The 24,207-nt window shown below is 37.2% G+C and overlaps 1 protein-coding gene across 1 annotated transcript in view; it reads left to right on the top strand.

Annotated features, from left to right (window-relative positions):
• Positions 1-24,207, top strand: part of STK31 (serine/threonine kinase 31) — a 130,213-nt gene that overhangs the window by 38,971 nt on the left and 67,035 nt on the right. Inside the window, exons 9-11 of the mRNA XM_008053560.2 lie at positions 13,907-14,022; positions 15,815-15,974; positions 17,517-17,639. Of these exons, the coding sequence (XP_008051751.1) occupies positions 13,907-14,022; positions 15,815-15,974; positions 17,517-17,639 (399 nt within the window). The remainder of the gene's footprint in view (positions 1-13,906; positions 14,023-15,814; positions 15,975-17,516; positions 17,640-24,207) is intronic.

The following is a 24,207-nucleotide window of genomic DNA, read 5'->3' on the forward strand; positions in this document are numbered from 1 at the left end:
CAATAACTCAAAAAATAACAGTTGCTGGAGAGGGTGTGATGAAAAGGGAACACTTCTACATTGTTGGTGGGAGTGCAAACTAGTGCAACCTCTGTGGAAAACTGTGGTGATTCCTAAAAGCTCTAAATATCGACCTCCCATATGACCCCGCAATCCCCCTACTGGGAATATACCCTGAAGAACTCAAATCACTCTATAAAAAAGATACCTGCACATGTATGTTTATCATAGCATTGTTCACAATAGCAAGAACCTGGAACCAACCATGCTGTCCATCAAAAGAGGACTGGATTCCTTTCTTAAGTGTTTATTGAATCAGCGAAGCTGTCTGGGCCTGGAATTTTCCTTGTGGCAAGTTTCAGCTACAGATTTAGTTTTCCTAAGATAGTGTACACTTCAGGTGTTTTATTTCTTCTTGAGTAAAATTTGGTGATTTTTGTCCTTCAAGGAATTTGTTCAATTTATGTTTTGTTTTTTGTTTTTGAGACAGGGTTTCACTCTGTTGCCTAGGCTGGAGTGCTGTAGTAGCATGGTCCCAGCTCACTGCAGCCTCGACCTATTGGACTCAGGCAATCCTGCAGTCTCTGCCTCCCAAGTACTTGGGTTTACAGGTGCATGCTACCACACTTGGCTAATCTTTAAATTTTTTTGTATTAATGAGGTCTCGCTATGCTGCTCAGGCTGGTTTTGAATTCCTAGACTCAAGTGAACCTCCTGCCTCGGCCTTCCAAAGTACTAGGATTACAGGCATGAGCCACTGTGCCCCACCCACTTATGCAATTTGGCAAATTAATTGGGATAACTGTGTTTATAGTAGTATCTTCTTATTATTTATGTAATGTCTTTGGTCTTTGTGAGGATATCACTTTTTTCATCACTGATAATGTTCATTGGTGTTTTTGTTATTTTTTTCCTGATACATTTTGCTAGTGTTTTATAAAATTTATTAGTTTTTAAAGAAATAATTTTTAGATTTGTTGATTTTTTTCCTTATTATTTGCCTCTTTTTTATTTTATTGGTTTCTTTATGCTTTTATTTCTTTCTATTTTTTAAGTTCAATTTGTTCTTTTAGCTTTTGTAGATGGAAGTTTGTATCATATAAAAATTTTTTTTGAAAGTAAACACATGTTTAATTTTTGTATCCTTTACTTTTTTTTTTTTTAAAAGGGTTTCATTTTTGGATCAGTCTTAGGTTCATTCAAAATTGAGACGAAGGCATCTCATAGAATCCCTGCCCCCTCACACGAATAGTCTACTCCTTTATCAACATCTCCCACCAGAGTAGTATGTTTGTTACAATTGATAAATCTATAGTGGCATACCATTGTTACCCAGAGTCCATAGTTTATGCTAGGGCTCACTCTTGCTAGTATACATTCTATAGGTTTGGAAAAATGTATAATAACATCTGTCTGCCATTGTTGTATCATAGAAAGCCTTTCACTGCCCTAAACATTTTCTGAGTTCCATCTATTTACCCTCCTTCCCCGCAGTCCCTGGTAGACATTGGTCTTTTAACTGTTTCTATAGTTTTGCTTTTTCCAGAATTTCATATAATTGGAATCATACAATATGTAGTCTTTTCAGATTGGCTTCTTTCATGTACTGATACACATTTAAATTTCCTCCATATCTTTTCATGACCTCATAGCTCATTTCATTTTAGCACCGAACAATATTCTGTTGTTTGGATGTACTGCAGTTTATTTATCTTCCACCTACTGAAGGACAAATTAGTTGCTTTCCAAGTTTTGGCAATGATGAATAAAACTTCTACAAACATCGATGTGCTTGTTTTTGTGTGGCATAAGTTTTCAACTCCTTTGGGTAAATACCACGGCTTGTGATCGTTATATGGTAAGAGTATGTTTAGCTTTGAAAGAAACCACAAAACTATCTTTCACAGTGGATTGACCATTTTATATTTCCACTAGCAATGAATGAGAGTTCCTGTTTTTCCACATTCTCACCAGTATTTAGTGTTTTCAGTGTCCAGGATTTTGACCATTCTAATACATGCATAGTGGTATTTCTGTTTTAATTTGTGTTTCCTGATGACGTGACGTGAAACATCTTTTCATATGCTTATCTGTGTATCTTTTTTAGTGAAGTGTCTGTTAAGGTGACTGGTCCATTTAAAGATCAGATTGTCTGTGTTCTTACAGTTGTGCTTCAGGTGTTTGTATATTTTGGATAACAGCCATTTGTCAGATACATCTTTTGCAAATATTTTCTCCCCATCTGTTGCTTTCCTTCTTTTTCTCTCGGCTGTGTCTTTCAAAGCGTAGATATTTAAAAGTTTTGAGTACGTCTAGCTTATCAATTCTTTCTTTCATGAATTGTACCTTTGGTGATATATCTAAAAAGTCACTGAACTGAAGGTTGTTCACATTTTCCTGTTGTCTTCCGGGAGTTTTGTAGTTTTTTGCTTTTAGGTTTTACATTTAGGTTTGTGGTCTATTTTGAATTAATTTTTGTGAAGGGTATAAGGTCTGCTTCTAAGTTCATTTTTTGCAACTGAATGTTCAGTTATTTTAGCACCATTTGTTGAAATACCTGTTTTTTCTCCATTGTGTTGCCTTTCTTTTGACTTTTATGGTCAAAGATCAATTGATTATATTTATGTAGGTCTTTCTGAGCTTTCTATTCTGTGCCATCGATCTATTTCTTTCACCTGTATGATACTTTCTTCATTACTATAGTTTTATAGTATATCTTGAAATTTCATTATCTAACCTGTAACTTTGTTCCCCTTATTCAATATTGTGTTGTGTATTCTGGGTTTTTTGCTTATCCATGTAAACTTTAGAATTTGTCAATACTCCCAAAATAACTTGCTGGAATTTTGATAGGATTCCATTGAATATATACATCAAAGTGGGAAGAACTGGCATTTTGACAATATTGAATTTTCCTACCTGTGAATGTGGAATATATCTTCCTTTACTCAATTATTTAATTTCTTTGATTAGTTTTTTTAGTTTTCCTCATATAGATTTTGTACATATTTTGTTACATTTATACCTTAATATTTCATTTTTGGGGTCCTAATATAAATAGTACTATATTTTAAATTTTAAATATCACTTGTTCATTGCTGGTGTATAGGATAGCACTTGTCTTTTGTATATTAATCTTGTGTTTTACAACCCTTCTATAACCGCTTATTAGTTCCAGGGTCTTTTTTTTTCATTGATTCTTATTGATTTTCTGCATAGTTGATTATGTTATCTGTGAGCATAGTTTATTTTTTTTCCCTAATTTGTATATATTTTTTTATTGTATTAAGTAGGACTTGTAGTATGGTGCTGAAAAACAGTGGAGAGAAGAGACATATTGCCTTGTTCTTGACCTTAGTAGGAAAGCTTGGTGTTTTTACTGTTAAGTATGATGTTAGCTGTATGTTTTGTGTAGATATTCTTAGTTGAGGTATGGAAGTTTTCCTTTTCCTAGTTTTCTAAGAATTTTTATCATGAATGGGTGTTATATTTTGTTCAGTGCTTTTCCTAAATTTATTAACATGATCATGTGATTTTTCTTCCTTAACCTGTTGATATGATGGATTACATTAGTTCATTTTTGAATGTTGAACCAGCTTTGCATATTTAGGATAATTCCTACTTGGTTGTGGTGTATACAGTTGACCCTTAAACAATGTGGAGGTTAAGAGCACTGACCTCCCCCCTCCCCTCCTATATCCCCTGCAAATGACTTTGGACTCTCCAGAAGCTTAAATACTAATAGCTTATTGTTGACTGGAAGCCTTACTGATAATATAAACAGTAATATGGAGGCCAAAGCACTTTATCTTGAATGCTAATCTGCTGTGTTGACTTCTGATTAGCCTCAGTTCCTGGAAGGTCTCTAGAATTTCCAGTTTATCTATTGTTCCTTGTGTAAGAACAGGTATTTAATGTAAATCCTGCCATTAAAAACAACCTTGATATTATCATACTTCAGTGCTCATGCCTCTCTCTTCCGCTTTTCCTGTGATGTGTAAGCCCTGAGTCTGGGGAGTAATGACCTGAGGGATCTACCAACTTGTTTTGTCACTGTCCAGAATATAGACAAGACTTCTGTTCATAAGTCTTTATTAAATGTTTCTTTCTAAGAAACTGGATTTGTCAGCCTCCTTCTTTGCTTTCTTAGTTTCCTTGAACTTTAGGGGTGGGTTTGCATAGCTCTCACTGAAGAACAAGTAGATTAACACATCTTTTTAAGATTAATGCTTTATATCTCTATATATTTATGAAGTATATGTGTTATTTTGTTACATTACAGAATGTGTAATGTTAAAGTCAGGGTAGTTGGGGCATCTATCACATTGAGTATTTATCATTTTCATGTATTAGGAATAACTCAAGTCCTCCCTTCTAGCTATTTTGAAATACACTATACATTGTTGTTAACTATAGTCACCTTACTCTGCAATTGAGCATGAGGTCTTACTTCATCTATATAACTGTGTGTTTATACTCATTAACCAGTGTCTCTACATCCCTCCCCTGACCCACACATCCTTTGCAGCCTCTACTTTCCTCTGTCATTTCACTCTCTACCTCCATGAGATCAACTTTTTTAGTTCTAACATATGAATGACAACGTAAGATATTTGTTTTTCCGTGCCTGGCTTATTTCACTTAAAATAATGACCTCCAGTTCCATCCATGTTGCTGCAGATGCCAGGATTTCATTCTTTTTATTGCAGAATAGTGTTTCATTGTGTGTATACAGCATGGTTTTTTTTTTTAATCCATTAGTCCTTTGACGGACACCTAGGTTGAGTCTATATCTTTGCTGTTGTGAATAGTACTACAGCAAACATGGAAGTGCAGGTATCCCTTTGATATAATTTATTTTCCTTTGGGTAAATACCCATTGGTAGGATTGCTGGATCCTATGATATTTCTACTTTTAGTTTTTTGAAAAATCTCCATACTGTTTTCCATAGTGGCTATACTAATTTACGTTCCCATCAACAGTGTATAAGAGTTACTTCTCTGCATTCTTGCCACCTTCTGTTATTTTTTGTCTTTTTCATAGTAGCTATTTTAGTTGGGGTAAAATGTTATTTTATTGTGGTTTTGATTTTCATTTCCCTGATAATTAGTGATGTTGTGAATTTTTTCATTTACTTGTTGGCCATTTGTATGTCTTCTTTTGAATAATGTCTTTTTATGTTCTCTGCCCATTTTTAAGTGGGATTATTTGTTTTTTTCTTGTTTAGTTGTTTGAGTTTCTTGTATATCCTGGTTATTAGTCCCATGTTGGATGAATAATGTGCAAATATTTTTTCCCATTCAACAGATTATCTCTTTACTTTGTTGACTATTTGCTTTGTTGAGTTTCTCTATTTATGTCCTGTTTTAAAATTGATATCTACTTTCTCTTTATTTATTTATGTATTTTCCTGCTTTTGTGGAATAAGTTTCTTCACATGGGTTAACATACAATAGGTTCCTCCTTATTTGCAGTTTTGCTTTCCCCATGATCCAAAAATATTAAATGGAAAATTCCAGAAAAAAACTATTCGTAAGCTTTAAATTGTATGCTGTTCTGAATAGTGTGATGAGGTCTTGTGCTGTCCCATTGTTCTGCTCATGATGTGAATCCTCCCTTCACTCAGCATATCCATGCTGTGTGCACCATCCCCCTCAGTCTTTGGATGGGCTACCACGTTATCACAGTGCTTGTTTTACTTAATAATGACCTTAAAGAGCAAGAATAGTGGTGCTGGCATATTGTTAACATTGTTCCATTTTATTATTAGTTATTATTATTTTTATTTTTTTATTTTTTGAGTTGGAGCCTCATTTTGTCGCCTAGATTGGAGTGCAGTGGCACGCACTCGGCCACTGCAACTTCGATCTGCTGGGCTCCGGTGATCCTTCCACCTCAGGCTTCCAAGTAGCTGGAACTACAGGCACGCATTACCACACCTGGCTAATTTTTGATTTATTGTAGAGACGAGGTCTCGCCAAGTTGCCTGGGTGGGTCTCAAACCCGCAGGCTCAGACAGTCCACTCACCTTGGCCTCCCAAAGTGCTGGGATAATAGGCTGAGCCACCGAACCCGGTCAGTTATTATTGTTAATCCTTCACTGTACTTAAATTATAAATTAAACTTTGTCATAGGTATGTATTAAAAAAACAGTACATATCGGGTTTAGTACTATCCAAGGTTTTAGGCATCTGTTGAGGGTCTTATATATTCCCTGTGAATAAGAGGATACTATATATTTTTCATTTAGTAGATACTTCCAGAATATTTTCCCATTACCATTAGAAAGATTCCAATTCATTGCGTGGCATTCTTGCCAGCATTTTTTAACCTTGGTGTTCATACATGCAAGAGCCTTAGATTTAAAGGAAGTTAGAGGAAAATACTTTGCCAAAGCTAAAAAGCGTTAATGTCTGGGTTGGATTGCAAGCCTGTCTACCACCTTCAATGCTTCCATGCTTTTATTTATTTTTTATTTTTTTTTTGAGTTGGAATCTCACTCTGTCGCCCAGACTGGAGTGCCGTGGCCGCTCCCGGCCACCGCAGACCTGCTGGGCTCCGGCGATCCTTCCACCTCAGCCTTCCAAGTAGCTGGAATTACAGGCATGCGCTACCACGCCTGGCTGATTTTTTGATTTATTGTAGAGATGAGGTCTTGCTGCCCGGTGGGTCTCAAACCCGCGGGCTCAGGCAATCCACTCACCTCAGCCTCCCAAAGGCGCGGGATTACAGGCTGAGCCACCGAGCCCGGCGCTTCTATGCTTTTAAAATGATATTACTAATAAAAATTACCCCAAAACATTAAAAAAAAAAAGGAAGAGAAGCTTCTTTCAGATATCTTGGTATGTTTTTCTTTTTTTTTTTTTTTGAAGTCTCACTCTGTCGCCCAGACTGGAGTGCAGTGGCATGCTCCTGGCCACCGCAGCCTTAACCTGCTGGGCTCCAGTGATCCGTCTCAGCCTTCCAAGTAGCTGGAACTACAGGCGTGCGCTACCACGCGTGGCTAATTTTTTTTTTTTAAATTTATTGTAGAAATTAGGTCTCCCCAAGTTGCCCAGGCGGATCTCAAGCCCGTGGGCTCAGGCAATTCACTCACCTCAGCCTCCCAAAGCACGGGATTACAGGCTGAGCCACCGAGCCGGGCTGTTTTTCCATAATATTAAAACTAAAGACAATAAAGAATTCCTCATAAATTAGTTAGATGTAAATTGATTCATCTGCATGTAGTGAATGCATACTTTTGTAGACAGTTTTGAGTAGGGATGGCACATATATACAATTTTAGATTATAGAGGTACCGTTTCATTCCTGAATTCCAGGACATATTTTTATTTGAAGAATTATCAGATTGAGATCTTAGAGTTTGGTTCACTATTTAAAAATTACGATTTACATCTGGGAAAATGTACTTTTTGGCCTTCTGAGATATATTTCATTCTAGTTTCACCATTTATGATTCAGGAACACTGGAGTTGGTCTTGACTGGTCTGAGTTGAGGTTCTGCCTGGATAATGTATTTCTTGTATGAAAATGCTTTTTTGATCCCTTTTTATAATTAGTAAGCTGGGCATGGTAGCATGAACCTATAGTTCTAGTACTTGGGAGGCTGAGTCCAGAACTCAAGTCCAGCCTGGGCAACAAAGCGAGATCCTGTCTTGTATTACTACATTAATCATGTAATGAATCTCCTGATTCCATCATTGCTTGTAGTTTATTCTTTATGTAGCACTCAGAGTGCTCCTCTTAAATCATTTAAAGTAAATCATATTACACTTATGCTCAAAACCCTACAGTGGCTCTCCATTTCTCTCTTTGTGATGCTTACCTGGCCTTTCTTCTCCCTTGTAACTACTTTCTCCAGTTTATCTTCCTCTAGCTAATTATTCCTTTCACAAGTCTCATTTGCTATTCTTTTTAAGTATTAGATTCTCTTTTTCTCTCTTTTTCACATAAAGTCATGCTACCCATTTCACAAAGTCAGAGCTAGACAGTACAACCACAGGCCTCTCTCCTTCACTAGGGTTCACACGAAGAAACTAACTCCTTATTATTTATTTTCTTTTGCTTATTTTGTATTTAATTTGCTCTTATTTTTCACATTTCCTAAGGCAGGAATTTAGATTATTAATATTAAGCTTTTAAAAATTTCTAATATATGTATTCAGTGCCACAAATTTTTATGTACTATTTATGCTACATTCCATACATTTTGATAAGTTATGTTTTTGTCACTGTTTAGTTTAAAATATCTAAAAATTTCTCATGAGTTTTTTCCTTTGGCTCATGTTATTTAGAAATGTGTTGTTTAATCTTTACGTGTTTTGAGATTTTTCAGTTATCTTTGTTTGATTTCTAATTTATTCTGTTGTGGTCTGAGAGCAGACACTGTATGATTTCTGTTATTATAACTTTATTTAGATGTGTTTTATGGCCCAGGATGTGGTGAATTCTGGTGGATTTCCCATGTGAGCTTGAGAGCAATGTATATTCTGCTTTTGTTAGATGAAATACAGTTGACCCTTGAACAAGCATGAGTATGAACTACATGCGTCCACTTGTATGCAGATTTTTTCAATACAAGTTATAATAGGTTTACCTTTTTCCGTTTCTACCCTCTCCCCTTCTTCCACTTCTGCCACTCCTGAGACAGCAAGACAAACCTCTCCTTTTCTTCCTCCTCTTCAGCCTACTCAACATGAAGATGATAAAGATGAAGACCTTTTTGATGATCCACTTAATGAATAGTAAACATCTTTTCCTTATGACTTTCTTAATAACGGTTTCTATTTTCTAACTTACTTTCTTATGGTAATACAGAATATAATACATGTAATATGAAAAATATTTGTGAATAGACAGCTTATATTATTGGTAAGACTTCTGGTCAACATTGGCTATTAGTAGTTAAGTTTTCAAGGAGTCAAAAGTTATTCATAGATTTTTGACTGTCTGGGGATTGGTGCTCTAACCCTCACTTTGTTCAAGGGTCAACTGTAGTCTATAAATAAATGTCAGTTATTCAGTTTGTTGTTGTTGTTGAGTTCACATGTATGTTTACTGATTTTCTGCTCTAGATTTGTCCATTTCTTATAGAGGGGTATTGAAATCTCCAACTATAATAGTGGATTTAACTATTCCTCATTGTAGTTCTATTAGTTTTTGATGTTTTTGATTCTGTTATTAGGCATATACATAGAAATGGCCTCTTTATCATTGTGTAATGTCCCTTTTTATACCTGAAAACTTTTTGTTTTGAATTCTACTCTGTCTGAAATTAGTATAGCTACTAGTGTTCAGTAGGTATACTAATCTGCTTCCCTTTCCTTAGTGTTAACATGGTATATTTTTCTTCATTTACTTTTATATGTGTCCTTATATTTAAAGTAGATTTCTGATAGACAATATATATTTGAGTCTTGCAATCTCTGTCTTTTAAGGGGCGCATTTAGATCAGTGACTTTTAAAGTGATTATTGAGGTAGTTGGGTTAAGATCTACCATATTTGTTACTGTTTTCTATCTGTTGCTCCTGTTCTGTGTTCTTATTTTTGTGTTGTACTTTTTCCTACCTTTTGTGGTTTAAGTCAGCATTTACATTCTTAGCATATTAATTATACTTTTAAAAAAAAGTTTTATTAATTGTTGCCCTAGAATTTGCAATATACACTTACAACTAACATTTAAAACTAGTTCAAGCCCACTTCCAAGTAACACTATACCACTTCATGTATAGCATGGGCACCTTATAAGATTGTCATCCTGATTCTTCCTTCCTGTCCCTTGTATCATCTTTCATTTCACTTATGTATACATACATAAGCACATATATAATCAAATAATTGTTACTGTTATTTTTGAACAGACTCTTTGTTCTCTCTTAGATCAGCTGAGAATAGGAAAAATAAAAGTTTTAATTTTACCTTCACTTATTCTTTCTTGGATGCTTTTCATTTTTTTAATGTGGATATGAGATTCTGACCTATATTATTTTTCTTCTCTTTAAAGAATGTATTTTAACATTTGTTGCAAGAAAGATTTTCTGAACCATGAGCTGTTTAGAAGTGTGTTGTTTAATTTCTACATATTTGAAAATTTTCCCTCCATATATGTTTTATTTTTTTGAGGTACATAATATTTGTACTCATTTATGGGGCATGTGTGATATTTTAATACATGCTTAGAATGTGTAGTGATTAAGTCAGGGTATTTAGGATATCCATCACCTTGAGCATTTATCACTTCTATGTGTTGGGAATATTTCAAGACCTCTCTTCTAGCTATTTTGAAATATACAATATATTGTTGTTAACTATAGTCGTCCTACTCTTCTATCAACAATTAGAAAATATTCCTTCTGTCTAACTGTATTTGTACCCATTAAACCAACCTCTCTTTATTCTTCCATCCTCAACACACACTCTTCCTTGCCTCTGGTGTCTGTCATTCTACTCTCTACCTCCACGAGATCAACTCTTTTAGCTCCCACATATGTGCAAGAATGTAAGATACTTATCTTTCTGTTCCTGGCTTATTTTACATAGCATGATGGCCTCTAGTTCTATCCATGTTGCTGTAAATGACAGAATTTCATTCTTTTTTATGTCAAAATAGTATTCCGTTGTGTGTATATACCACATCTTCTTTATTCATTCATCCATTGATGGATACTTAGGTTGATTCCATATCTTTGCTGTTGTCAGTAGTGCTGCAATAAACATGGTAGTACCCCCAATATGTTTTTGTTGCTTATTTCTAATTTAATTTCTTGATATCAGAGAGCATACTTTATATGGTTTCAGTCCTTTTACATTTTTTGAGATTTTTTTTTGTTTTTGTTTTTTGTTTTTGTTTGAGTTGGAGTCTCACTCTGTCGCCCAGACTGGAGTGTAGTGGCCGCTCCCGGCCACCGCAGCCTTGACCTGCTGGGCTCTGGCGATCCTTCCGCCTCAGCCTTCTGAGTAGCCGGAATTACAGGCATGCGCTACCACGCCCGGCTGATTTTTTGATTTATTGTAGAGATGAGGTCTCGCCGTCCAGGCGGGTCTCGAACCCGCAGGCTCAGGCAATCCACTCACCTCAGCCTCCCAAAGGCACGGGATTATAGGCTGAGCCACAGAGCCCGGCTTTTTGAGATGTTTTATTACTCAGCATGTGGTCTGTCTTTGGAAATGTTTCATGTATTCTTAAAAATTATGTGCATTCTACAGTTATTGTTGATGGAGTATTTTATAATTATTAGACTGAAATTTGTTGATTGTGCTTTCCAGATCTTTTAGATTTTGACAGATTCTCAGATTGTTCGATTAGATACCGAGAAAGAAGTGTTGAAATCTACCGATCATAATACCACAAAAATGGGATTGGCAGTAGTGGTACACTGCCAGCGGAGGGGGGAGGGCACATAACATTAATAAGGATGCCTGATCCTAAGTGAAGTGAGGGCCAATGGAAAGCCCAAAGCTTCACCTGTACCTAAACCACTTATGTACCCAATCCTGACTTATACTCCATAACTTTAAAATAAAATAAACAAAAAGAAAAATGTTGAAATCTCTGAATATTATTGTGGTTTTGTCAGTTTTTCTTTTTTGCTCTATCAATAGGTTTTTGTGATTTTTCTTAAAGCCCTGTTATTATGCACATACATGTTTAGAATTGTTGAGTCTTTTTGATGAATCGACCCGTTTGTCTTTATGAAGTGTCCCTCCTTTGTTGCTTGGAATACTTCCTATCCTGATATCCATGTTGCCCGATGTTAATATAGCCATATTTTCATGGTATATCTTTTTTTTTTGAATTGGAGTCTCACTCCTTCACCTAGACTAGAGGGCAGTGGCACGCACACTCACAGCCACCCCATTGTCAACCTTCTGGGCTCCAGTGATCCTTCCACCTCAGCCTTCCGAGTACCTGGAACTACAGATGCATGCTACCATGCCTGGCTATTTTTTATTTTATTGTAGAGATGAGGTCTTGCCAAGTTGCCCGGGCTGGTCTTGAACCCATGGACTCAGGCAGTCCACTTGCCTCGGCCTCCCAAAGTGCTAGAATTACAGGCTAAGCCACTGAGCCTGGCCTTTTTTTATCCTGTAACTTTTAGTTGTCTCTTTATATTTAATATGTTTCTTATAAGTAGGATGCAGTTGAGTCTAGCCTTTTTCATATAGATTGATAATGTCATTTCTTTTCATTTGATTGTTTAGCTCATTTTCATTTAATGTAATTATTGATGTGCTTGGGTTTATGTCTGCCATGTTTTTTATTTTATTTATTCTTTGTTTTACACACTGTTTTCATTATTCATTATCTGATTTCCAGTTTTTTTACAAGCAGATGAATAAATTTGACATTTGAGAAACATAATTCATTTAGATTTAAATGATTCTTTTCCTCAGTATTTTATAGTTCTCATTCACATGTACTTAATTGACAATTTCTATAAAAATTTTGCTTTTATGAAATCTTAGCAAAATATTAAGCTCAGTTTTCAAAGATTCAGAAATTTATCTTTCTATTCCTGTTACTTATATTTTGAGCAATTGTTATAACAAGTATAGTGGATATATACAGACTTAGGAACAAACATAACTAATTCTTCATGATTAGCCTACTCTGCAAGTGGGAACAAAGGGCATGAACATACCTGAGTGTAGCCTACCATTTTTTTTTTTTTAAGTTGTAGTCTCACTCTGTCACCCAGAGTGGAGTGCAGTGGCACGCTCCCGGCCACTACAGCCTCGACCTGCTGGGCTCCGGTGATCCTTCCGCCTCAGCCTTCCAAGTAGCTGGAACTACAGGTGCCCACTACCACGCCCGGCTAATTTTTGATTTATTGTAGAGATTAGGTCTCGCCAAGTTGCCCAGGCAGGTCTCCAACCCGTGGGCTCAGGCAATCCATTCATCTCAGCCTCCCAAGGCGCAGGATTACAGGCTTAGCCACGAGCCTACCATTAATAAGCATTTACTGTCTTGTGGTCCTCTTTCTCTGTTTTACTGATCAGAGAGAATGTGAGGACTGAAGAGCATGTTTTGTTTTTGTTTTTGTTTTTTTTTGAGTTGGAGTCTCACTCGGTCGCCCAGACTGGAGTGCAGTGGCCGCTCCCTGCCACCGCAGCCTCGCCTGCTGGGCTCCGGCGATCCTTCCGCCTCAGCCTTCCGAGTAGCCGGAATTACAGGCATGCGCTACCACGCCTGGCTGATTTTTTGATTTATTGTAGAGATGAAGTCTCGCTGCCCAGGTGGGTCTCGAACCCGTGGGCTCAGGCAATCCACTCACCTCAGCTTCTCAAAGGCGTGGGATTACAGGCTGAGCCACCGAGGCCGGTTTGAAGAGCATGTTTAAATACTAAGTTAAAGTTATGTGTTTATGTAGTAGTTGATGTATAATTGGAATAAAATTGCCATGTCTTTATAGTACTGCTCCATACTTCATTTTGGATAATCACATAGACACGTATTTGAGATACCATTCAGAATCAGAGAGTTTAATTTACCTTTGGTAAAGAAATGATGTTTTTGACAATTGTAATACAAAATGATTTAAGCTTCATCAGAAAACAGATTGTCACTGATAATCATTTAGAGTCTTTGGTTTTTATAGTGATCTTTTATTTATTTTTAATCTAAGTTTTAAGAGGTATAATATATGAAATTTTATTTCTATTTGACTTCTTATTAGGATGAAATATAAGAATCTCTAGTCTGTGTGAAAGCAGAGAACTGGAACAGATTATCTTTTTCAGATCCCAGCTAGTAAGGAAATCAGTGTTATCCTGTTGCCTGATAGTTTTTATATCTTAAAATTTTGTTTATATCTTAAAATTCTTAAACAGATCATTTAACATATAGTAGAAATGCAGTTTCCTATTTGAGTCTCACTAGGATGTGTGTATATTCTTTGTTTCAGCAAGAGAAAGCAACTTCCATGGATTTGACTCACCATTTAGAAAGCACTCTGAAGGCTCATGTAGGTACCAGAATGAAAAATCTGGCAGCTAGGATGGATCTATTGAAAGAAACTAGGTAGGTAAAAGCATATTTTTTTTTTTTTGAGTTGGAGTCTCACTCTGTCGCCCAGACTGAAGTGCAGTGGCCGCTCCTGGCCACCACAGCCTCGACCTGCTAGGCTCCAGCGATCCTTCCACGTTAGCCTTCCAAGTAGCCGGAATTACAGGCGCGTGCTACCACACCCAGCTTATTTTTTGATTTAGTGTAGAGATGAGGTCTCGTTGCCCAGGTGGGTCTCGAACCCACGGGCTCAGGCAATCCGCTCACCTCAGCCTCCCAAAGGCGCGGGATTACAGGCTGAGCCACCGAGCCCGGCGGTAAAAGCATATTTTTTGAGAAGGTTACTTAAAAATAATTGCCAATTAAGTGGTGCTTTGTTTAAATTATATATAAGCTTACTATTTTTTCTTTGTAATTTAATCTTATATTTTTTGACTTTAAAATGAGAAACTAAAGATAGTTATTTCTAAGATGAATTTCATAGCATTTGTTATTTTCTGTTTTCACTGGAGCTATAGTAACCTAAGGTCATGTCTGAGAGTGAAATTAAAAAAAAAAAATTAACACAGTTTTTAAGTGGTAGTTTTATGGGAACCTACCATGTCCAGTTGTTTGGCTTGGGGTTGTTTTTAGAAGTACAGCATGTCTTTGAGTAATATTCTTTCATTCAACATCATTTCATTGTAACATCGATGAGAAACAACATTAATTCCCAGCTGGAGCCACGGTCTGTGTGGAGCTTGCATGTTCTCTTTATGTCTTTGTGGATTTTCTTGGTGTACATCCCAAAGATGTGCACATTAGGTGAATTAGCGTCTCTAAATTGTCCTATTATGAGTGCGTTCTGGTGTGTGTGAATGTGCCCTGTGATGCAATGGCGTCATGTTTAGGGTTGGTTCCCACCTTTTGTCCTGAGCTACTGGGATAGTCTCTAGCTACCTGCAACTCTGATGAAATAAGTGAGTTTGGAAAATAAATGAATAGAATTTATTGTTAAATAAGCATTTAAAGTTACACAGCAGTCATACAAATGCATAAGGGTAAATGATGCAGTATAAATGCATTCAGTGAACTCCCCATATTTATTTAAAGTTGGAATCTTACTCTATCTCTCAAGCTAGAGTGCAGTGGCATGTTCTCGGCTACACTGCAGCCTTGACTTGCTGGGCTCAGCGATCTTTCCATCTCAGCTTTCCAAGTAGCTGGAACTACAGGCATGCGCTACCACGCACTGCTAATTTTTTGATTCTATTGAAGAGATGAGGTCTCACCATGTTGCCCAGGCTGGTTGTGAACTTACTTGTTTTTATTGCTCTTTCTTTAATGTATATGTAGCACACATGTATTTTAAATCTTTAGAAATGTTTTGGGTATTTATTTAGAAGTTTGGTAGGGTTTTTATGACCAGAAATATGCCATAGGAATGTAACTCTTGTATAAGTCAGCTAGCTTGTGGTTTAATGGGTTTCCTTATACATCTTTTTGCTTAAATATGTATTTACAAATCTAATTGTATACCAGAAATTGAAGGTTCATTTGATATCATTTTAAATTCTGCAATTTAAAAAATTATTTATTTTTTCTATAAATCTTTTTTATGTCATGAAGTTAGAAGTCTGTGCACAAATGTTTTAATTAAAAGTTTATATTAAAGTTATATATTATTTTATGTAAAGTGGTTAAAAATACCTCTTCATAGCCAGTGCTGTTAGTAATAACTTTTAGACCATTACTATTTAAGTATGACTTTCTCACACTTCCTTTCTAATATATTGATCTTTTCCTTTTTTGCCATATTTTTAAATAGGCGTGTCAGCATCAGTGTTCATTTTGGAAATGACCTTTCAGATGCTATACAAGTATTGGAAGAAGGGTGCTTTACCATCCCAGCTTCTTTGAATGAATTAGAGATAATTTGGGCAGAATATGATCTGGCTCAGGAGCAAATTCAAACTTGTCAAGATTTGGTAAGTTGAGAAGTTTTTATCTGCTGAACATAGAGAAATAGTATCATTCAAGAAAGTGGAGAGACTGCAGATATTGTAATGATAGTTTATTTGCATAAAATCTTTAACTTCTGCAATATCTTCATATTAATAATCTGATTCATTTATTGCCTTATAAGAAAAGTATGATATGGCTGGGCATGGTGGCTCACGCCTGTAATTCCAGCACTTTGGAAGTCCGAAGCAAGAGGATTGCTTGAGCCCAGGAGTTTAAGACCAGCCTAGACAACATAGTGAGACCTCATCTCTGTTAAAAAAAAAAAAAAAAAAAATTTTAGGTGGGCATGGTGATGTGTGCCTGTAGTCCCAGCTACTCAGGAGACTGAAGCAGAAGGATTGCCTGAGCCCAGGAGTTTTGAGGCTGTGGTTGCTGTGATTTTGCCACTACACTCCAGCTTGGGCTAGAGTGAAACACTGACTCAAGTTAAGAAAAAAAAAGGTTAGCTTTGATTTATGTGTTATGTATTAAGTTTTCTAACTTGGTTGCCTTGTGATATTTTTTTGTGTGTTTGTTGAAAAAAATGAGCTTTGTTTAAGGTTCCTTTCTTTTTATTTATAGTTATAAAATAGTCTGATTGAGCTTATGCAGGGAAAAATATTCTAAAATTTAAGGTTTTTTTTTGAGTCGGAGTCTCACTCCGTCACCCAGGCTGGAGTGCAGTGGCATACTCACGGCCATCCCAGTGTTGATCTGCTGGGCTCAGGAGATCCTTCGCCTCAGCCTTCCAAGTAGCTGGAACTACAGGTGCGCTGTACCACACCCAGCTAATTTTTTGATTTATTGTAGAGATCAGGTCTCACCAAGTTGCCCAGGCCTCACCAAGTTGCCCAGGCTGGTCTCGAACCCATGGGCTCAGTCCATTCTCTTACCTCCCAAAGTGCTGGGATTACAGGCTTGAGCCACCATGCCTGGCCTAAAATTTAAGCTTTTAAGTATATGTGCCAGACACTGTTATAGGTGGTGGAGATACACATTTTTTAATGACATGATCTATCTCTCTCTTGGATACAGAATGGGAATATATTAATAGATACTTTTAATACAGTATGGTAAGTACTATTATGGAGCTAATGCATAGGGTTCTTAGATATTTTTCATATATATATATTCATATATATGAACATTTCCAAATACAGCATCTTGAGCAAATTGGAGATTGTATCCTGGTTTTTATAGATGAAGAAGTTGAGAGTGGAATGAGAATAAGTGTAATTTGTAGGGACTTGAATAATTTTCTAAAAGAAAAAAAAATTTAATTGTTACAGAAGTAATGGAAAAAACAAAAAAATTAACAGAGTAGGATTGTTGAACTTAAATATTTTATTTTTAATGAAGGGAAAGGAAGTGCTTTGTCATTTTTATTATCTAAGGAGGAAAGTGTTTGTTCTAAATATGACTGTATTTTGAGAATATGAGGTTAAATTTGAGAGATCACATTTTAAAAATATAGGTCATTGTGCAGAAAACACCTGGTGTGTTAATAATGGCTATTCTTCTTCCAGAATGAAGGGAATATTTTGATTGCTGAAAGAAATGAAATTCAACAGAAGCTGTATATGGCAGTAGACGTGTTTATTCTAGAAGTAAATGAGTTACCTCTTACTAAACGCTTAAAATCCTTGCAGGTTAGAATTAAAATATATTAAATATACATTAAATTATATGTCTATTATTTAAGAGGTGAAATTAGTATTTACCTTGAGACTTAATATATTTAGTATTCATTTATATGTATGTGTCTGTCTTGCAAGAAGGGTGAAATGGCCAGTCACTCAAGGTTTGATACAGCAATGTTCATTGGGGAAACTGTTGGGGATGGGAGCAGTAGCAGGTCCCTGTTGCGTATTGCATTCTAGTAGAAAATGTAGTAGGGCCACTTGTCAGAGGGAGAAGGAACTCTGATCCTTGACTTGTAGGTCTTTTAGGCTCCATGGTCAGGGAAATATTCCCCTGGTGTGATCAAAGACTAGAATGTAGTAGCTATATGATGTGGTGAAACCTTGTCTTCAGACCTGGCCTACCAGCTAAGCAATGATTTTAGTTTGGGATGAATGAGCATGCCAATGTTAAGTCATTTCACCTAATATAATATTTTTCTCTGCTTATTCAGATCTTTTTTTGTCCTTTAATATTGTTTTAAAATTTTCTTTAAAAAGTACATATGAGCCAGGCTTGGTGGCTCAGCCTGTGATCCCACGCCTTTGGGAGGCTGAGGTGAGTGGATTGCCTGAGCCTGCGGGTTCGAGACCCGCCTGGGCAGTGAGACCTCATCTCTACAATAAATCAAAAAATCAGCCAGGCGTGGTTAGTGCATGCCTGTAATTCTGGCTACTTGGAAGGCTGAGGCGGAAGGATTGCCGGAGACCAGCAGGTCGAGGCTGTGGTGGCCGGGAGCACCCACTGCCCTCCAGTCTGGGCGACAGAGTGAGACTCCAACTCAAAAAAAAAAAAAAAAAAAAGTACATATTCATTTTTTTCTTCATTTAGCTCCTATATATTTATGCTTTTGATTATTGTAGTGAATATTTTCATTTCTTACTTTGATGGATTAGAGGAATACTGTTGGTTTTTGTATATTGATATCTCAGCATTATACTGTTCTTTTAATTCTTATTTGTCTATTGATACTCTTTGAGCTTTCTGTGTGGTCATATCATTTGAAAACAATAATCTTTTAATCTTTTATCTTCTAATCCTTGTAACTTTTGTGTATCTTTGAGTTTTTACTGCTTTGATCAGTAACTCTAGTAGTACTAAGTTGACTAGCTGGTATACAGCTTGTTTTAGACTGCAGTGAATTAGCTTGCTAGAAATTTGAAAAGGATGTTCAGGGACTTTTGGGCACTTTTTCTTTCTGGCCCTCTGGATGAAGATGTAGTTTTGATGATACTGTATATGGTTTAGGAACCATTGGAACCTTAGTTCAAAATGTTTTCTTAAATGGAATTACATAAATAGTATACGTTTTTCCAGAATAATGAAGTAAGCTTTGCATATAAAAGGGAAGTAGCATAGTAAGAATTTACCTTTCTGCAATGCGACTTCTAATTTACCCTATAAAGGTTTATTTCTTCTCACTGATTATTAGTAAACATAGGTTGAAGGTCTGCAACTAAGATCATATTTAAGCTGCTTTGCTTTTTAAAGTTTAATGTTAGAAATAGAAAGAAAAAAAGGAAAAGATAGAAAGAGCAAGTATTAACCAAAAAGAAAAGTGGGATAAGAGTTTTAAAAGGATACCGAATATAATTTAATCCCAAAACATTGTAAGTGAAAAAATAGGGTTACATAGTGGTTAAAAAGAAAATATAGGCTAGATGGTTTCTCAGTTGAATTCTTTAAAAAATTTTTTTTCTTTATTTTAAAGATGAATGGTACAATTCAGGGTTAGGTATACAGATGTTCATTATGCAGGTACTCTTATTGATGAGGTGTGGCCCCCTACACCTCCTGGCAGTTTCTCACTACTGCCAATCTCACCCCCACTCCTCCCCCTGGCAGTTTCCCACTACTGCCAGTCCCTTTCTTGTTGTATTATGATAATTGTTCAAGGTCCGCTTATTCTCAGCTGAATTCTCCAGGATGTACAAGGAAGAGCTAATACCAATCCTACTGAAAGTATTGCAGGCAATCAAGAAGTAGGGAATTCTCTCTGGCTTGTTCTATGAAGCCAGTATCACCTTGATACCCCCAAATGGCAAAGCCTCAATGAAGAAAGAAAACTGCAGGCCAATTTTTCTGATGAACATAGATGCAAAAACTCTCAAGAAGATTCTGGCAAATCGCATCCAACAGCACATTTCAGGGATCATCCGTCATGAACAGGTGGGCTTCATCCCCAGGATGCAAGACTACTTCAACATACATAAAAAGTGTAATCTATCACATAAAAAGATGTAAAACCAAGAACTACATGATTATCTCAATAGATGCAGAAAAAGCATTCAATAAAATTCAGCCTCCTTTCTTGATAAAAACCCTTAAATACCTAGGAATTGAAGGAACATTCTTTAAAATAACAAGAGTCCTCTATGACATATCTGCAACCAACATCATACTTAATGGGTAGAAGCAGCAAGCATTCCCCGTAGGAACTGGAACAAGATGAGGATGCTTATTCTCACCCTCCTATTTAACATAGTACTATAAGTTCTGCCTGCCAGAGCATTCAGGCAGGAGAAGGAATTAGGGATATCCAAATAGGAAAAGAGGAAGCTAAATTATCCTTCTTTGCATATAATATGATTCTATATCTAGGATACCCTAGAAAGTCTGTCAAATACTTCTTCACACTGATAAACAATTTCAGTAAAGTCACAGGATACAAAATCAGTGCTCAAAAAACAGTTGCATTTCTATACATCAACAGCAAGCAGGCTGAGAACCTAATAAAAAACACAGTCCCATTCACAATAACCACACACAAAAAAAATACCCCTAGCATCCACCAAACCAAAGAGGTGAAAGACCGTTGCAAAGAGAAATATAAAACACTCAAAGAAATCAAGGATGACACAAACAAATGGAAGAACATCCAATGCTCTTGGGTTAGAAGAATCAGTATTGTCAAGATGTTCATTCTACTGAAGACAATCTTCAGATTCAGTGCAATCCCTATCAAATTACAGTACAGAAATTTATATGGAAACAAAAAAGACCCTGAATAGCTACAGCAATCCTCAGCAAAAAGAACAAAACTGGAGGCATCACACTTCCAGGTCTCAAGCTTTACTAGAAGGCTTCAGTAACCAAGACAACATGGTACAAAAATAGACACATAGACCAATGGAACAGGACAGATAATTCGGAAATAAAACCATGGACCTTCAACCAACTCGTCTTTGACAAAGCTGACAAAAACATTGGGGAAAGGAAACCACATTTAGCAAACGGTCCTGGGAAAACTGGCTAGCCACATGCCGAAGAATGAAGCTGGATCCCTTCCTATCATGATAAACAAAAATTACCTCAAGATGGATTAGGGACTTCAATGTGAAATCTCAAACTATGAGTTTCTTAGGGATGGCTACTTTGGGAGTCTGAGTTGGGTGGATCACTTGAGGCCAGGAGTTTGAGACTAACCTGGGCAACATAGCAAGCCCTCATCTCTACCAAAAAAAAAATTTGCTTAGTGTAGTGGCACGCACCTGTAGTCCCAGCTACTTGGGAGACTGAGGTAGGAAGATTGCCTGAGTCCAGGAGGTCAAGGCTGTGGTGAGCCATGATTGTGCCACTATACTCCAGGATTGGTGACAGAGTGAGACTCCAACTCAAAAAATAAAAATAAAAGTAAAAATTAAAAAAAAAGAAAAAGAGGTGAGTGGATTGCCTGAGCTCATGGGTTCGAGACCCACCTGGGCAACTTGGTGAGACCTCATCTCTACAATAAATCAAAAATTAGCTGGGCGTGGTAGCTCATGCCTGTAGTTCCGGCTACTTGGAAGGCTGAGGCAGAAGGATTGCCGGAGCCCAGCAGGTTGAGGCTGCAGTGGCTGGGAGTGGCCACTGCACTCCAGTCTGGTCTACAGAGTGAGACTCCAACTCAAAAAAAGAAAAAGAAAAAAGAATCTTAGAGGAAAACTTAGGGGACACCCTTCTGGTCATCAGAGTCACGTCTTCCAAAGCAAATGCAGCAAAAGCTAAAATTAACAGTTGAGACCTTATCAAGCTAAAATGTTTCTGTGCAGCAAAAGAAACTGTCAAGAGAGTAAAGAGACAACTCTCAGGATGGGGAAAAAAATGTGCAAGCTACACATCCAACAAAGGCATAACATCCAGGATCTACGAGGAACTCAAATGAATCAACAGGAAAAAAAAATTCCATTAAAAATTGGGCAAAGGACATGAACAGACACTTCTCAAAGGAAGACATCCAAACAGCCAACAAACATATAAAAAGAAGGCTCAGCTTCACTGATCAAACTACAGTGAGGTATAACCTAACACCAGTCAGGATGGCTATCGTTAAAAAGCCAAAAACCAACAGGTGTTGGCGAGGCTACAGAGAAAAAGGAATGCTTTTGTACGGTTGGTGGTAATGTAACTTTTGTGAAAAGCAGTGTGACATTTTCTCAAAGAACTAAAAATTGAACTACCATATGATCTAGTAAGCCCACTTCTGGAAATATTCCCAGAGGAGCATACATTGCTCTACCAAAAAGATACCTGCATACATATGTTCATTGCAGCACTGTTCACAACAGCAAAAACATAGAACTGGGTTGGGCGCGCTAGCTCACGCCTATAATTCCAACACTTTGGGTGGCTGAAGTGAGAGGACTGCCTGAGCCGTTAGATTCAAGACCAGCCTCGGCAATTTGACAAGGTCTCATCTCTACAATAAATTAAAAAAAAATTAGCCAAGCCGGGCTCGGTGGCTCAGCCTGTAATCCCGTGCTTTGGGAGACTGAGGTGAGTGGATTCCTCCAACAAAAGACAGTAAATATAATTTTTAAAATAAATGAACACTTAAAACATGTAGGGGACAGAAGTAGAAGTTTAACTGCCTATGTGCAGGCTCAGAATGAGAGAAAAATCAGCCAGGCTTGGTGGTTCAGCCTGTAATCCCATGCCTTGGGAGGTTGAGGTGAGTGAATTGCCTGAGCCCGCGGGTTCGAGACTCACCTGGGCAACTTGGTGAGACCTCATCTCTACAATAAATCAAAAAATCAGCCAGGCTTGGTGGTGCAAGCCTGTAATTCCGGCTACTTGGAAGGCTGAGGTGGAAGGATCACCTGAGCCTAGCAGGTTGAGGCTGCGGTGACCATGAGCGTGCCACTTCACTCCAGCCTGGGCACAGAGTGAGACTCCAACTCAAAAAACAAAAAACATGGAACAAACCCCAAAAGAAAAGTGGGTTAGTGCCTGTTGGAAGTAGACTGGATAAAAAAATTTGACATGCATACACTAAGGAATACTATGCAGCCATAAAAAACAACAAATTATGTCCCTTTCAGCAATGTGGATGCAACTTGAGACTGTCATTCTAAGTGTACTATCACAGAAACAAGAAACGGAATACCGCACGTTCTTACTGATAAACGGGCCCTAAGTATTGGGCATGTGAGCACAAAGGCAGGAACAACTGATGCTGGGCACTGCTAATGACGGGAGGGAGGAACAGGGGATGAGAGGCACACAACCAACCATTGAGTGCCATGTCTGTTACTGAGGAAGAGAGGCCTCACTGAAAGCCCAAATCTTACCTGCATGCAATTTACTTATGTAGCAAATAATCACATGTACCCCACAACTCCAAAAAAAAAAATGTTGAAAAATTAATTACCATCATGAATACGTTAATGCCTAACAATAAAGCACTGAAATACTTTGAATAACAACCTGAAGAATTATAGGGACGAATGTATCTGTCTCAGATACATATATAACAAAAATATCTCGAAAACTGATGTACTAATTAGAGCAAAAGCTAAACAATGATAAAGAAGTTTAAAGCTTAAGGTTTTATATATATATGGAACCACACACCAGGATAACCTAGAATACACTTTCTTTTTGAACTTAGGAGGAACAGTCACAAAAAATCAACCATGTATTGAAGACCACAAAAGAAGTGTCAACAAATGCTGAGGAAATTAGAAATCATGAACTTTAATTTATTTTATTGACCCTCATTGTAGAAATATATTTCTTAAGTACTTGAAAAACACAAACTATTTCTCAGTCATGTAAGAGAAGCATTAGAGTATTTTCTCTGAGTACTTTCAAAGAAGTCTTTGTGTAGTTGGTTTTTTGAGATATTAAATGGTCCAGGATATCTCATTTATTTATATAAATAAGTGTTTAGTTGGCTATAAAATATTAGGACTAAAGGCCATTTTTAGATCTAAAGCTCCTTTAGAGCTTTGACGATAGAAGTCCATTTTCTAGCCGGGCTCGGTGGCTCAGCCTGTAATCCCGCGCCTTTGGGAGGCTGAGGTGAGTGAATTGCCTGAGCCCGCGGGTTCGAGACCCGCCTGGGTAGCGAGACCTCATCTCTACAATAAATCAAAAAAATCAGCTGGGCATGGTGGCGCATGCCTGTAATTCCGGCTACTCGGAAGGCTGAGGTGGAAGGATCGCCGGAGCCCAGCAGGCCGAGGCTGCGGTGGCCGGGAGCGGCCACTGCACTCCAGTCTGGGCGACAGAGTGAGACTCCAACTCAAAAAAAAAAAAAAAAAAAAAAAGAAGTCC

Source organism: Carlito syrichta, unplaced genomic scaffold (genome assembly GCF_000164805.1).
Source record: "Carlito syrichta isolate Samal-C Ts95f unplaced genomic scaffold, Tarsius_syrichta-2.0.1 Scaffold288283, whole genome shotgun sequence".
NCBI lineage: Eukaryota > Metazoa > Chordata > Mammalia > Primates > Tarsiidae > Carlito > Carlito syrichta.